This window comes from Ochotona curzoniae, unplaced genomic scaffold, assembly GCF_017591425.1.
Source record: "Ochotona curzoniae isolate NIBS_2020 unplaced genomic scaffold, NIBS_Ocur_1.0 contig_2210, whole genome shotgun sequence".
Lineage (NCBI taxonomy): Eukaryota > Metazoa > Chordata > Mammalia > Lagomorpha > Ochotonidae > Ochotona > Ochotona curzoniae.
This window is the reverse complement of record NW_024465369.1, coordinates 21346742-21362998: the sequence shown is the minus strand read 5'-3', so window position 1 is coordinate 21362998 and position 16257 is coordinate 21346742. Positions and strand designations below refer to the sequence as shown.

Sequence of the window (16257 nt, the reverse complement as noted above, 5' to 3'; positions counted from 1 at the left end):
TTAAAGACTTTATGGGCTCAGTCTGCTCTGAAAGCTAGCATCAGGTCTCTTCCCACCTCTAAATCCTTTTTTTGTGAAGAGAAAATTCATGGCACAGCAAATATTCATCAGGATTGTACCCCGGCCAGGTTTTGCGGCCATTGTGGGACGGTAACCATGAACATAGTGCCTGCTATTGGAAGACAGTACTTCAGATTAGACAGCCTTACAGACACAGGTGTATGAGCATTTAAAAGGGGACTTTGTACTTTAAATATTGAGTGTTAACAGTGTTTCTTGTGAGGAAAGAACACAGAAAGTAAAATATGTATGGCAGATAGCACCTACTTAGCGGGGTGTTGGTTAGTGGGGAGGTTAAATGTTCATTGTGAAGGCAAGTCTCCTCCGGGAGAAGCCTTCTGAGAGCTTCCACAGCTTTGGGAAGAGCCCAAGGACCCCATCAACCAGGACACATAGGCCAGATGACCTAATGGAAACCAGAGAGAAATAGATTTGTGCCTGTGAAAGAGTGAGGAGGCCATTGGTTAAGAGATCCTTGAGAAAGAACACATTTGGAGGATAGAAAGTCACAAATGGAATGTCTTGTGGATTTTCATTGTTGTTCTGGTTTAGTGGGATCTCTTGAATGCCTCTGGTTTTTCTCATAACTTCTATGATACATTTTCTTCTTGGCTTTACGACTGTACTAAGTATCAATCTCTCTGATCCCCCCACCCCCCAAAAATGTGATTTGTGTTTGCTCAGTGACGATGTGTGTTTGTATAGTGAGAGTGTATTCAGGCACTTGGTGTGTTTCATCCCTCAGCCTGTAGGTTGCCTTCTTGCCAGGGGATCAGATGCCCTTCGCTGGGTATTCCGGATGGACCTTTGTGCTTCTGTCTTAGGCTTGCTGGCAGTGAAGCCCGGCATTGCAAAATCCTTTGTTAAGCCTTTGTTTAATGCCAGAGATCTCAAATGCTTGTAGATTCTGGAGAGATGCCAAACTGTGCCTCCCGGATTAGAGCCGACGGAAAGACTGCCCTAATCTATAAACTTGATATAAGCTGCCGTTTCAGATGAGCAAAGCATTTTGGCTGCTGGAAGGAGTCCAGGGATGTTTGGAGTTCCTTTTTCAGCCTATACAAATTCCGAGCTCTCGGACGTTTATAATTAGTCTAATTACTGCATTATTATTGGTGCTATCTTGAGGTACGCCTGGAAAAAATTCAGCATGTCCCTTTTGCTGACTCCTAGACTGCATGGGAGCTACAGTCTGGTTTCCTTGTAGCAGTTTCTGGTTTCTCTTTTCTGTCACAGACAGTAGTGTGGGAAGCGGTGGTGTTTATACACCGTTGAGGATGAGCACTGGTTTAAACGCCATCATGTGTTTCAGAGTGCTTGTCTGGGCTGGTTGGGAATAGTCACGTCCATGCTGTTTTGCGCCTAGTTTGTCAAAGCACCCTCTTTACATAAATAGCAAGACTTTTCGGTATGAAATATAAGATCATCCCCAACTACAAACAGTCATCGAGAGTCTGCCCTGCTCCTTGCTCTGCCTTTTTCCTCTGCCAGCCTAGGATTAGACTCCAAGTAGGTGTGTCCAGATGGTGAGCGCCTTATCACTCAGAAGAAGAAAATCTTAAAGATGTGGCCCTGCCGACGGCCTGAGATTTCTTAGCCAGCATGTCTGGGTGGTGGAGCCAGCCCAGAGCCTTGGAGTAGGGCAGGGGGTGGGGGTGCCAGTGTGCTGGAGGCAGCCTCCGTTTGTGTCAGAACCCCACTCTGTTCCCAGCCAGTACAGGCTGCGTTTTCACACAGCCCAGGTTCTGGTGACACAAAGGGCAGACTGTGGCAGCCATAACACTGAGTAATGCCGGAAAGTGCCTTGTGCGACAAACTATGTGGGTGAGCATTGAAGAGAGGTATTCACCTTGAGCCTGACATTTAAATGACTGAATGAGTTAAATGAGTGCCAATTAAGGGAAGTAGACTGGTTGCTTCTAGCAGGGCACTTGCTGATTATTTGCACAAGCAGGTGTAAAATGCTCACATCAGATACAGTGCTTCCTGTCTGTGCTGTTAAAAAGCAAGCATAGGACGTGATTATCTGTTCATTGGTTACTTTTTGTCACTCTGTGGGACTCAGGGGCTACAGTCCCCTCCCTGTGGTCTTTTGGTAATCTTTCTCCACCCTAGCCACCATGCCCACCCCAAATAGACAGTCACAGAGCCATCATATAAGGGTTATTCCTAAGTTTGACAGGACTGAAAAAGTGACTCGTGGACATTTTGAAGCCTGCTGTATTGCTGAGAATTGTGGATATGAAGATCTGAGAATGCTACTGACATGTCTGTCTTTTAACTTTCTTTGTTGAGGTAGTAATCCGAGCTCAGAAAAATCCTGTTGGCATCTCTGAACTAATCCACTCTGTCTGATTGAAATCGCCAAAGTGGCATTTAATCAATGTAACTGTGTTTATGTGTGGCAACTCTTCCTTTTTATGAATTTAGGCTCTTTGTCTAGAGTGTATGTAAAAATAAATATGTGAACGAGTCTGCTAATTGGTTTTATGGGAATACACAGACTGAAGATATTAAGTGGTGGGTGAGGAGAAAATAGGAAAAAGAAGTTGCAGAACATTTGGTTCATTTTTATTATCGGAATGCTGGACTCCGCTCACAATTCTTTCATATCAGCGATTGAGTTAATTATTACAATCACTAACAACAGTTCTCTGCCTGTTTGCCTTTTCCTGATTGTGGAGGGTAGAAAATGAAAACCCTGGTGTTTGACGTCTTTACTGAAGAGTATTAGCAACGTAGAGTTGGTTAGCCCTGATCACCTGGATGCATCCCCACAAAGTATACAGAAGGTACAGGAGGAGGGCGGGGTGAAGGCCGAATCCTTTTGACTCAGAGTAGCATTCAGTCCTGCTGTAAATCGGTACTGCTTTAAGCCCCTGTATCCTGTAGAACTGGGCATAAGGGAGTTGAATTTCCCTGAAGTAAATGATTACTTGAGGCAGCTCATTTCTGTCAGTCAGGAATCTTTAGGTTACCGTCCGCAGCTCTGTCAGCCTGTGTGTGTGCATTTGTCAAAATGAGAGGCCTTGGGAAAGCAGTGTCCCTCCTTGCATCTCTGAATTTTGAGAATATGGGGTTGGAGCTTTAAAAACAGATTTCACACTGAAAGCGAACTAGAGGAATTATTTTGCATTTTAAATATCTGACATCTTTCCCTAGAGCCACAAAATATCCGTTCTCTGGTGCTTGGACCGTCTATTTCTACAGGATCGGTGGTGAGGGTAGGCTTTGTCGCCGTTGCTGCTAGTGGGCTTGAGGTGCAGCAGGTTGATGGACTCCCCACTCCATCCGTTGTCAGGCCCTGAACAGCTGCTCTCTCAGTTTATTTTCCTTCTGCCCCCTTTATCCCAACACTGACCCCCCTTCAGTCCCAACTCAGCACCAAAATATGCACATATCCTTGCATGTGATCGATGTATATTTCTTGGATATCCATGGCCTTTAAAAAATATTAAGAATCTCAGAACCCATGTTTGTGCTTCAAATGTAAGCTGCCTTATTTTAGTTTTAAAATATAGTGTTTTTAATTGCCTGCTCTAGATCACAGCTAAATCACCATGGCACCATTGGCACCGTCACCCCTGTCCCTCGCCCTCGTCATCGATTTCCTTGCAAAGATCATCACCTGTTGGGCAGCATAGTTGGCAGCCCTCAGCACAGCTTGGTGCCGGTTCAAGAGTGACAAGCATGTCTAGACTCCCTAGAAATATTATCTTTCAACTCTCTTTTGGCAAGTGTAAACTTTTTTGCTGGATTATGTCAGCAGATATATGTGTGTCTTCCCCTCATAGAAATAGATTAGTGCTAGAATTTCTCTTGGATTTCTCTCGGTGGGGAAAATAAAAATGATCTCTTTGCTCATTAAAATTTTTGGTCATTAAAAATGTCTGCGGGCTCTCAATTTCCCAGGGGCGAGGCTGATGACACACATAGCACGGTCAGTGGCTATTTTGGATTTTCTGCTTTCAGGCCCGTCTTTACTTTTGGACGAGCCCCTTGTGGTTTTCAAAAGAGCTAGCGAGTCAATTATAAATAGAAGGCTTGTGTCTCTGTGTCTGCATGCACTGACTGTGGGACGAAGCACCCACTTAACAGTGGGCAGTGGACTATTTTTCCTCTTCTTTGAAGAGAGAAGGAGAAAGATTAAGAATGCGTTTCTCTTTTTGAGATAACCCACATCTCCACATATGCCCACACAAATCTGTGTAAATGAATTTGACATTTTCAAACACTGTACCTTAAGGTCTTCCCTTGAAAGCACAGGCACCTGACCTGTTATTTTAAGAACGGAGCAGTTATCGTGCAGACCCACCAGTGAGGGTTCAAGGATTAGCAGGCCGCCTCTCTGTGCCATAGCCTTCAGAGGAAGCTGAATTCCCTGAGATGAACAGGGCTGCTATGAACACAGCCTCAGCTAACTCATCAGGGGCCTCCAAGACTTGGCTGTTTACATTCTGTTTTCACTTTCCTTCCCCACTACTGGAAACTGTTGGGGCCAGCAAGTCTGAATGAATCATTTCAACAAGGGAAAGGGGAAAAGAATGATGTGACAAATGGAACTGCATATAAGTGCTTTGAGAAAGAAAATTAGGTGGTCTGAGTGAGTACACTTCTCTGATGACATCTCTCTTTCCATTGCACCTTGCACCCATCAGGTGTGAGCGCTCCCTTTGGTCCTGTTATGTATTGTTCAAGCATTGTTCTTTTCTCTTTGACTCTTTGTACCGTCACTGTGGATAGCTAGTGCCAAATCTTTTCCTGCCAATTAAAAATTTTCTAAGAAGCTATTCATTCTCAATATGGTCAACATAAAAACTTCATTGTTCCCACTGTTGGAAAGTCAGTCTAGGTGTATAGTGGGAAAAATTCAGAAACATAGGTGTGTGATTATAGATCATGCATCTCTATGTGAGCTCTTACTGTACTAATGTATTTCTGAAGCAGGAGCATCAGCATTCCCTGTTTCACTAGTTGATGCAGATTTGTACAGAGCTAGCAGGAAGTGGTATCAGCAGCTGCTGCGTATTTAGGAGCCATCTTTTGCTATAAAGTAGAAATAATGAATGTAATATTTCAACAGAGTGGTTTCCTTTGATGCAAGCATTGGGCTGTAAGAACCCGTTAAGTCAAAGGTAGCATGGAAACCACAGTAGAGCAGCTCAGTTTTAGAAGTCTGTGAATCAACAACAGTAAGTCTTTGTCCTGCATTGTTCTAAAAGTAAAAGAGGGTGCGTAGCCCTCATAAACACATTCATCGAGGAGTGGCTGTTATTTAGAAGCTGGTCAAATGACAGGGTCGCAGAATGTGGATCTCACAGTCACTGGTGATGACTTTCTGTTCAGTGAATGTGTTGGGAATGGTCCTGGAGATACTCTTACTTGCTCAGTGGGGGTGAAACCCATAGAATGATTATTTTACCTTTGCTTTTTTGCAGATGAGAAGCCCAAGGTCAACCACAAACTTTACATGTGTGTGTGTGAAGGGCTGTCCTGTGGGAATGAGGACCACTGTGAAGGTCAACAGTGCTTTTCCTCATTAAGTATCAACGATGGCTTCCACGTCTACCAGAAAGGCTGCTTCCAGGTCTACGAGCAGGGCAAGATGACCTGTAAGACGCCGCCGTCACCTGGCCAGGCTGTGGAGTGCTGCCAAGGGGACTGGTGTAACAGGAACATCACAGCCCAGCTGCCCACTAAAGGTTCCTGTGGACTTTTCATTCTAGATCATGGGGTTTTGTTAGTGTTGCCCAGAGTCTGTGTGTGTTAAAGATATAAGTGGCCCCACAACTTCCTGCTCTTTGAGCTGGGGGTGATGAGAGAGAAAAAAGATGAGGAAGAGAAAGACCTGTTTATTGGCAACTAACAGGATGGACCTGTAGGGAAAGATGGCCAGGTAATGTCCACTTTGTGGAAAACTTGGCTGACCAGTTCTCTAGGTTGGACTGTGGTTTTGTTCTTAACTTAAAAAAAAAAAAAAACCCATGCATTTATTTTTATTGGAAAGGCAGCTTTACAGAGAGTCAGGCAAATATATTCCATCCTCTGGTTCACTCCCCAAGGAGCTGCAACAGTTGGAGCTGAGCTGAGTTGATCAGCAGCCAGGAGCCTCTTTCAGGTCTCCTACATGAGCACAGGGTCCCAAGGCTTTGGGCCGTCCTCGACTGGTTTCCCAGGCCACAAGCAGAGAGCTGGATGGGAAGTAGGGGCATCTAGGACACAAACCAGCATCTGTATGGGATCCTGGCATTTGCAAGATGAAGTTTTAGCCACTGGGCCATAGGACCACGGCCTTGTCCTTAATTTTTGACATAATTCTTGCGTAGAAAAAAATTCATCGCTAAGTCACTGTGATGGGGAAAAATGGCGTACTAAGCTGCTGGCTGCTTCCTGGAGAGCCTTTCCTACTTTATGGGGAAGGAGCCACTCAGAGGCTTGCCTCTTTGGGCAGATCTAATTCCCAGTCTTCTGTGGTTTAACCTGCAAGCTGGTTCACATCTGGCGTGAATCCGTAGTTCATGTGAATTTTTCTCTCTATCATGGATTCCATTTTGTGTGGAAATCAGTCCTCCTCTGAAACACTTTCCCGCTAAAATGAACCCTAACTTGCTGGCCTAAAGTTCCTGCAAGTGTTGTATAAACTTTTTTCAAGTATAATTGGTACTATTAACTATTCTAGGGGGTTCTTAGGAAGTTCATGGAAAATGTATATTATGACAAAACAATGCTTGGATTTCAAATTTTTGGTACCCAAATAAATGCACTTCTAATTTCATTTTCTGCAAACTTCCTGAAATATAGTGTCATTTAATTTTGTACACAGATGAAGAAAGACACCAAAAATGTGAATAGGGGAGGCAACTGGGAACATTCTTTCCCGAGAATGTCAGGAGAAGAGGGGAAACAGGAAGCTGATACAAGACTCCATTATACCGATTCTGAAATTTGATGTAGACTTTTCGGTGTAGAGAGTAGGTTAAATTTTTAAAAAGCAAATAGATTTGCATTGTTAAAGTTTAGAAAAGAGAAAGTATTTAAATGTTGGAACTGAAGGGCATTATTGAAATAAACTTGACTCATGCTTGGTGAGTGGAATTTTTAGTAGTTGAGTGAATGGATGTGAAGAAGTATCTTTTCATATTACAAATTATGTTGTCAATAATACAATTTTCTCAATTTGCAGAAAGTTGCCGTGCCTTACATTTTAATAGGAAATTAATTTTCTTTATTCAAGGAATTTCTAGTCTCACTAGATGTCCTATATTTATCATTTAATGTCATATTTGATTTGTTTACACTTAAGCTTAAAATGACATTGATCATAACATTTCAAGAGTACCAGGTAATTGTGTTGGGAAGTCCAAAAAATGCATAAAGTTGAGCTCTTAGAATTTGAGTGCTGAGGGGCCAGGAACATTGAAACAAGTAAGGCCTTTCGTAGGGAGTGCTTAAGGAAATGATGTTGTGCAAGAGTCTGAAATTCAGAGATAATATTGTCTTGGGACCCTTTGGTTGTGAGCCTTAATTAACTGACTAAGGAACTTTGACTCCACTCTCCAGGCAGGTAAAACGACTGAATATGCGCTCCAGTGATGTGTGAAGTCTTCAGCTGAATGCATCAGTGTTTGAATGGATGATGTCTTAATGTTTGAGTGAGAGAATGAATGGGTATTTGAATCAATTTACAGATGAATAAGTAGGTTCCTAGACAAAAAGCATGATGTAGAATGCCCAATGAGAATTCAGTGATAGTCGTCCAAGACATATTGAAGAGAAAGGCCACAGATGGAGTAATTTGGTTTTAGCTCAGCACTTTTTCTTGAAGATATTATGTTGTGCCTTTCTGTAAGGGTTTGGTGATAAAAATCTTTACATATCAAATTCAAGTTAGGAAGAGTAAAATCAGAGATTTGTACATTACTTTGTATTTTAAAAAAAAACCACTTTTGCATGCAAGTTATTCTTGGTAGAGTTGTTTCCAATTCTAGTTGTGTCTAATTGAATGATGGCTGAAATGGCTGAGCCATTGCCCCGTATTAGTAAATATTTTAGTTTTAGCACCATGCAGCTTTTGAGACTGCCCAGTTAGTTTCGGGAGCTAATTGGTAGGGTCATTTGTTATGCCAGATAATGGCGATCTTTACAGCCAGTTAACTTTTCTTTCCCCTCTTCTCCAGGGAAGTCCTTCTCTGGAACACAGAATTTCCACTTGGAGGTTGGCCTTATCATTTTGTCTGTAGTGTTCGCAGTATGCCTTGTAGCTTGCCTACTGGGAGTTGCACTCCGAAAATTTAAAAGGCGCAACCAAGAACGCCTCAATCCCCGAGATGTGGAGTATGGCACCATCGAAGGACTCATCACCACTAATGTTGGAGACAGCACCTTAGCAGTGAGTTTAACCCTGTACAAATGGCTGTAGACACTTTGCTTCTATCATGGAACGCCAATTTTCCCGGAAGGCTCTTGACCATGCACACGTGTGATTGTTCACTTATGTCCTCGTCGTACATAGGTGGACACATGTTTAGTCATCCTTGGATGAGAACAGCTATTTAACTGAAGGAGAGGATTTACTGTCTTGGATTCTTGGTGCCTTCTGGAGTAAGGGAAGAGGGAGGTTGATTCAACTGTGGAGGAGCTTGAGTTTGTGGCATTTAATTTCTATGTTTAGCAAAATGGAGTACTTTTAAATAAGGTGCATCTTGCTTGATCTTAAAAATTTATTTCCTGTCCAGATTATTTAACAGTTTGTAATTTAAGATTTATAAAAAGTGTAGCCATTATTTTTCATGCTCCTGTGCTGCCCCCTGGTGGAATATTTTCTCTTGGCTAAACCACTGTCATGCAGTAGAAATGTGTGCACACATCTGTAGTTGTAAATTTTCAAGTAACCACTTTTAAAAAGATGCTACAAAAAGAAAAAGGATGGAATTAGTTTTAATGCTTAGAATTTTAATGTTTAAACCTATAGTACATAAGAAATTACTAAATTTTTGCATTCTTTGAACTAGATTTTCAAATCTTGCATGCGTGTTTTACATTTAACCATGTATCAGTTCACACTCTCCAGAGCTCCCTTATTCAGTGGCAGCGTGTTGCCAGTGACTACCCTGTTGAGCAAATCACTGTATTTTACATTTCTAAAATTGCTCTTCTGCATATTTTATGATAATTAATACATATTAAAAAGTGATTGTTTACTCTTTAAAAAGATGATTGGTAACTGTTTAAATTTCTATTTAAAAAAGATTTTTTTTTTTGTTTTGTTTGAAAGACAGACTGGTAGAGAGAGACATAAAGAGAGAGTCTATCCACTGGTTTCCTCCCCAGATGGCTGAAATAACAGGAACTGGGCCAGTGAGAATCCAGGAGCTTTTTTGAGTCTCCCACATGGGAGGGCCCCAAGCACTTCATCCTCCTCTGCTCTTGTTAGCCATAGCAGGAGGCTGGATTTGAAGTGGAGCAACTGGGACTAGAACCAGCACCCACATGGGATTTTGGCACTGCATGTTGAGGTTTAACTTGCTATACCATGGTGCTGGCCTCTCAACTTTTAATTTTAAAGAAACTTTTGGAAGTATATGGATCTTGGTGTAAATAGAAAGTTTACCATAGCGCTTAAAAGAAAAAAAATACTATTCTACATGTATCCAAAATTGAATCTGATATCTACACTGAAAAAAAGCAAAGGGTTGTGGTTGAAACAGAGCTGTGAAAGATAGGCCAGTACCACATCTGGAATCTAGTCATGACGTAACCTGGTGAGTTTAAACACAAGCAAGTTAACAATGTCCTTTACTGTTATTTAATGCTATGTCCCTATATCTTCCCAAATCATCTTATTCTGCTAGGTGATGAATTTACTGGGTCCTGGTAGTTCTTTAGATGTATTTGACCTGCAACTTCCTTATGGTTGAAGAAGACACCTCTCTCAGTGGTGGCTGTCTATGCACTCAGGTGATAGAGCTGAGTAACCTCTCTTACTGAGTTGTCAGGACATTGGGTCGTAGCTGATGCATGCTGGGAAGCAGTCCAGCCTAACACCCTGCTACCTGCCCCATCTCTGGGCCAGCCACCTGTCAAGTATACTTTTTGGTGTGCAAAGTGGGAAGTAAGCTTGCGTGGCTTCCTTTCTCACCAAGCTGCTTGTATATGGGACTGGGGCTAGAGAGGAATAAGGATATTTTATTTGAAAAACTAAGAAATACACTCTTTTCTTTGTTATAAACACATTTTGCAACCTATTTCAAGCTTTAAGGGAACATAAATGAGGTTATTGTGTTAGTAGCAAGATGTGTGAATGAATCCTGACAAAGCTTCAACAAAGTACAATTTGAAAATAGATTATTCAGAACTTCTTTCTTAGAGCGGCTAAGATAACTAATTACTGAGGGCAATAATTGAAATATTTAGTGTAAATTGCTGTTTAAATAGCTTCTAGAGAAATGCAAGCATATGACAGAATGGTCCTCTAAACCCTGTCAGAGGGCCTGGCATCATGACACAGTACCTGAAGAAAGAATGCAACTTGAAAAGAAAAGGGGCCTCATTACTGGTCTAGGTACTTATTTAAGTGATGCACTCAAGTACATGATTCAATCAAACAGGCTCTGACTAAACCACTTGCCTACCTTGAAAGAAGCAGCCTTGGAATCCGATAGTTGAGGTTTTAAATGTTTGCTGTATTTCAACTCAGTTCCTTGCCTTAGAACCATGAGCTGAGTTTAGAATCAGAATCCACTAGTTCAGTTTTCAGAATTATTCATTTTCTTAAACAATTTTTGGTGAATAAGGAAAAAAAGAACGGCGAATGAGAATGGTTAGGGGGATAGCTGAAGCTCTGTTTCATCTACACTCGTATTCTTGTTGATTATGCCTTTTGTGGTTTTTAAGGGCTCTAAATTTCTTCCGTTGGATGTTCAGCTTTTGGTAATTTTGCTGTTCAACAGTACTTCACAGTGGTGCTCAGAGGAAGTGAGAGCAGATGAAATTCACACAAATCAATGCATTGCTTTAATTGGCCAGCTAGAATGTTTGGGAAAGGAAGAGCTTTGGGGAACGTTAGCTCAGCATTACTGCACCCTTCCCGCCATCTCCAGGGGCACAGCGTTGTTTATTACAGATAATGCATGCCAGAAGACAGGAGGCTGCTGCCTGGCTTGCATGAGAGTAAGAAGGAAAGCTTTATGAATGAACTCACTACTCTCTTTTTTGGGCAACCTGTTGATTAACAAGTCTTCGTGGGCCTCTGTATTTATGTTTTCAATGGAAGTGTAATATTTTTCCTCTCTGATTTGTGAGTGAGTTACAGTGAAAAGTGACAAGTAGGCAGGTGTTTTTATAGTACCCACCTGAAGACACCCTCCACCTGTGCATCTCTGAGTTCACCAGGTAAAAGATCGTCAAAGTTCTTGGCATCTTTCCATTTATAGACATTACAATTGTTTGTTCCTTACTCCTAATTAGAATCCCTTAGTTGGTATGGCAACTAACGTGGATCATTTGACGGACACTGAACATAGTTGAATATGGTGAATTATGTCCAGCTCTCGCAGTTAAATTCCGCCCCACCTTCTCTGTGTCTCACTGCCTGTTTTTTCTACTGCTTCCTCTTGTGCTCAAACCCTGCCTGGACTTGGTGATCTGCATCTTTGATCGTGCTTGGCTTCTTTCTTTATGTATCTTGTTGTAGCGTTCTGAGGTTAAGACAGGACTGGTTATCTGTCAGGAGTACCCTTCTCACGCTAGGGAAAGAGTGAGACTCCAGTTTTCTTAGGAAGCAAAACCAATCCTTTCCATGGAGCTTTCGGGGTTCACGTGTCAAGGACAGCTGCCTTCCATGTACATTACAACAATATACATACTGATACGCTGTATGGAGTGGTTGCTCATCAGCTGCCTTTTCTCCTTGTCTTTAAACTTACAGGATTTACTGGATCACCCATGTACGTCAGGAAGTGGCTCTGGTCTTCCTTTTCTGGTACAAAGAACAGTGGCTCGCCAGATTACACTGTTGGAGTGTGTTGGTAATTCCTTTTTTTCTCTTCCATTTCTTTCATTTTGAGTATTATGCATTGTTAGCTATTTTTCAGGAAGTGGGGCTGGAGCTTACAAAATCTGCTTTTTGTTTCCTGTTGCTTCCTGACTAACCCTGGGAGATATGAGATAACCATGGCATAGAATTTATTAAACTTAACAGCTGGGATGTGGTCACAGAGTCTGTCTTTGAGCAACCCAAACTTGTTGAAATTCTTGCCGAAGTAGTTCATAGTAGTTCATCACTAATTACCAGAGAGAATGCCTTGTCAAAAGCATTTTAGTTGTATGTGGACCCTATGGGATACGGAGAATACTTGAAAAATGAATGGTTCCTGACAATAGATGTTGAATGAGCCAATAGAAGCAGGCTGTGGGACAATAGCAGTATTTATTGCAGTTTTTTTTACTTCAACTCTTCCCTTTCTTTTAAGTATAAATTATATATGTATGTATGTATGTATGTATGCATGTATGCATGTATACATATATGCATATATATTTGTCAAAGTTACTTTTATTACTACTTTATTCTAATAAGACTTTCATTTTTTTTGGCACCTTGTATTTATATGTACAGGTAGTTGTGGTATGTAATATATCATTTGTGTCTTTTTAAGTTTTAAACATCGCACATTTCCATTTTAAAAAGTCACAAGTATTTAGAAAGATTCTGTGATAATGTGTTGAATGCTAGTTGAATAATATCTGAGAAGGATTTTGCACACATTGCTTCATTTGGGCATTTTTTAATGGTTTGTATTATAAAATGATAAATGGCTTCTTTGAAGAATGATAGAAGACTTTTCTTAAATTTACAATTTATTTGAAGGGCAAAGTGATGAGAGAGATGGAGAAACTGGGATAGAGAGAGGTCTTGTATCTATTGGTTTACTCTCCAACTGCCTTCACCAGGCAGGGCTGGACTGGGTCAAACTGGTCAGGAGCCAGTAACCCAGTCTGGATCTTTCTTGTGGGTCGCAGGAACTCAAGTATGTACCTGTGCTAAACCTTGCTACCTCCCAGAGTATGTGTTAACAAGAACCTGGAATCGAACGCAAGAAGCAGGGTTTAAGCCCAGGCTCTCCTGCATGGGATGCAGGTGTCCCAAGTGGTATCGTACCAGCTGTGACAAATGCCTGGTTTGGTTTCTTGATTCCACGGAAAAAGGGATGGACAGAGGTAGGAAGAGCAGTGACTGCTGAACCAAGACACGTGAGTGCCTAGCAGAAGGTGCGTTGTCGTTTATTTAGTTCTGCAGCCACTATGAATATTTCCCGCTCTGCAACAGATTGTGAATAGAGAAGGTATAGATGGAGACATCCCAAGTGTGCTCATTGTATACAGTCAGTTGTCCTTTGCCATCTAGTAGCACATTTGACTATGCCCAAGGGTGTCTGGTGGTGGTGGATGACAGTGAAGAGGAACATAGTGTCTGTCTCACTTGTCTTCTAACCTCCTGGCCTGTGGCCAGACCCATCCCAAGGCTGTACCATATCTCAGGGTCAGCTTGGTGATTGGCCCAAGAGTTCAAAGAGCAGAATTAATTCTACATCTTTAAAAAATGTGTTCTGTTTCTGGTTCTATAGTTACTCTTTACCATTTCTGGAAACAATGCAAATTCAATCGTTCATTGTATTTTCTTCATTAGCATCACAGACTTCAATAAAAGTTTTTTAGTTCCTTTTTATTAGCAATTGGTACAGCTTCAAATATAAACATGCACATGGTAAGCTGCACAAATGATGTGTTGTCATAGTTGTTCAGAAACATAGGATGCTGCACTAGGTCTGTCATTTCCATGTGTTATTCGGGGAGACCCTCAATTTCAGGTACCTTTGGGATCTTCTTTCTAAGCGTGTTTGGCCAGGGCTTTGGGACATTTCTGCTTTTGTTTTGGGGACTTGTGCATGAGGATTTGTATTTATAAGAAACATTTGAAAATCATAAAATGCATTTCTTTTAATTCTGCCTGCCTTACCATTCATCTGATTTTTTTAAAAAGATTTATTTATTTTTATTACAAAGTCAGATACACGGAGAGGAGGAGAGACAGAGAGGAAGATCTTCCATCCGATGATTGACTCCCCAAGTGAGCGCAACGCCTGGTGCTGTGCTGATCCGAAGCCGGGAACCAGGAACCTCTTCCTGGTCTCCCATGCCGGTGCAGGGTCCCAAAGCTTTGGGCCGTCCTTGACTGCTTTCCCAAGCCACAAGCAGGAAGCTGGATGGGAAGTGGAGCTGCTGGGACTAGAACTGGCACTCGTATGGGATCCTGGCGCGTTCAAGGCCAGGACTTTAGCCACTAGGTCACGCCACCAGGCCTTCAGCTGCTTTCTTAAAAAATTTTTAAAAACAATCCCATGTCCACCATTTCCTACAATATTTTTCTCTCCTCTCCGATAAGAAATTGAAGGGAAAGTAAGAAAAAAGTAAGATGCAAAATGGAACGAAGGCACGAAGTGATTACTGCGTCATTTTTTTCTAGTAGTGTTACATTAGCTATCATCTTGAGGTGGGCAAATACTGTGACTTTTTTACGTGAATCCCGTGTAACCTGACGATGCCACACAGTGCACGCTTACGGATTGTGTTTAACATGTGCTTGGAGTTCTTTGGTTTTTAATGAGTCCATTATTTCCTGCCAGAGAATTTAGAGTTGGGTTTTGGGTACGTAGCCTGGCCAAACCTGCTTTTCTCCATGTTTTGGTTCTTAGAGGCTTCGTTTTCTAGCAAAGGGCCATTTGCCTGCAAATGTTGGTTGGCGTTGCAGCTGCGTTTTAAAGCCATGTGATCCCAGCAGCCTCTTGCCTGGGTAGACAGCCCTGCTGCCCGGCAAGTTGTATCCCTGCTGTGTCGTTATCCAGGCTCATTACACCCCTCGCTGATCCCCACAGTCTAGTGGTAATTACCACCTCCTCTCTACCCATAATTAAAGAGAAGAATGGAAGAGAGAGCATGTGGTTGACAAGATGACAAGTGTGTTGCTGCTGCAGGAGGGTACCCTGCTCCACAGGGATCAGTGTGGAGCTGAGGTCACTGCATTCTTCAGCATGTGGCCTTTTTGGTGTGGCCCACTTGTGGCATCACAGGGTTGTCTCACAAAGGAATACCCATGACCAATGTTAGAAATCAGAACTGCTCTGGGATTATGTATTTAAGACTTTGCAAATCCTCTTTTGAAATGTATCCTCTGCCAAGAAATCCTTTAGGGATAGCCGTGGCTGCTTGTCAGTCTTCCACACAGCATTGTGTTCAGGCTTTTGTGTTTGTTTTGTTTTAATCCTCAGAACACATCACAAACTTAATAGTCTCCTTTGTGGAAAAAGAAATACATAATGTAAATTCACACATTTGGCTGCTCAGAAAATGTCTGTGCTGGTCTTGTGTGGAGGGGAAGAGACAAGGGAGCCACTCAATTTGGTTATAGTCATTTAGTTTTTAGTACAATGTTGAAATCAAATAATTGGTGCCATTCTCTAAGTCTTGCTAACTTTCATGTGTTATTTAGAGGCATGTGTACTTTGTATCTTTCTTCTTTAAATTATTTTTGTTATTTTCCATAATACAGTTTTGTAGATATGAGGATTTCCCCCGTGGCCCTCCTCTTTCTCCCTCCCCATTTTCCTCCACCACCGTCTCCTTCGGGATTATTACAGTTATATTGTTCTTCAGTTTAACATGTTTAACATTCTGCTATTTAAGTATGTCGAATTGTAGCTGTAGACAAAGATAGAAGATCTAATATCATATTGTCTAGATATATTTAACTTTCACTGGGAGTCCTCTTTTTATTTGAGAGTTACATATCTTCATTTCTTGGTATGCTAGTCTTCATTACACCTTTCAAAAAAGGAATTTTGAGGTGAATGGAGCAGTTGGTTGCTGATAATGCATTGGTTATATTCAAGATGTTTTTTTTTAAAGGAATATATTTTACTTGAAAAGCAGAGTTTAGAGAAAGATGAAATAATTCATTTGCTGGTTTATTTCCTAAATGGCCGTAGTGTCTAAAAGTGAGCTGGTCCAAACCTGGGAGCCAGGAGTTTCTTTTGGATCCCCAATGTGGGTACATGGTCCTATGCCCTTGGGCCACCTTCCTCTGCTTTCCTAGGTTATTATCAGGGGGCTAATGGGAATGGAGCAGTTGCAACTTAAGCC

General features: G+C 41.7%; 1 protein-coding gene across 2 annotated transcripts in view; it reads left to right on the top strand.

Annotated features, from left to right (window-relative positions):
- Window positions 1–16257, top strand: part of ACVR1 (activin A receptor type 1) — a 52101-nt gene that overhangs the window by 13495 nt on the left and 22349 nt on the right. For both annotated transcript variants that reach the window (XM_040971592.1, XM_040971594.1), the window contains exons 2-4: window positions 5499–5762; window positions 8238–8449; window positions 11987–12086. In XM_040971592.1, coding sequence (XP_040827526.1) covers window positions 5499–5762; window positions 8238–8449; window positions 11987–12086 — 576 coding nt within the window. The remainder of the gene's footprint in view (window positions 1–5498; window positions 5763–8237; window positions 8450–11986; window positions 12087–16257) is intronic.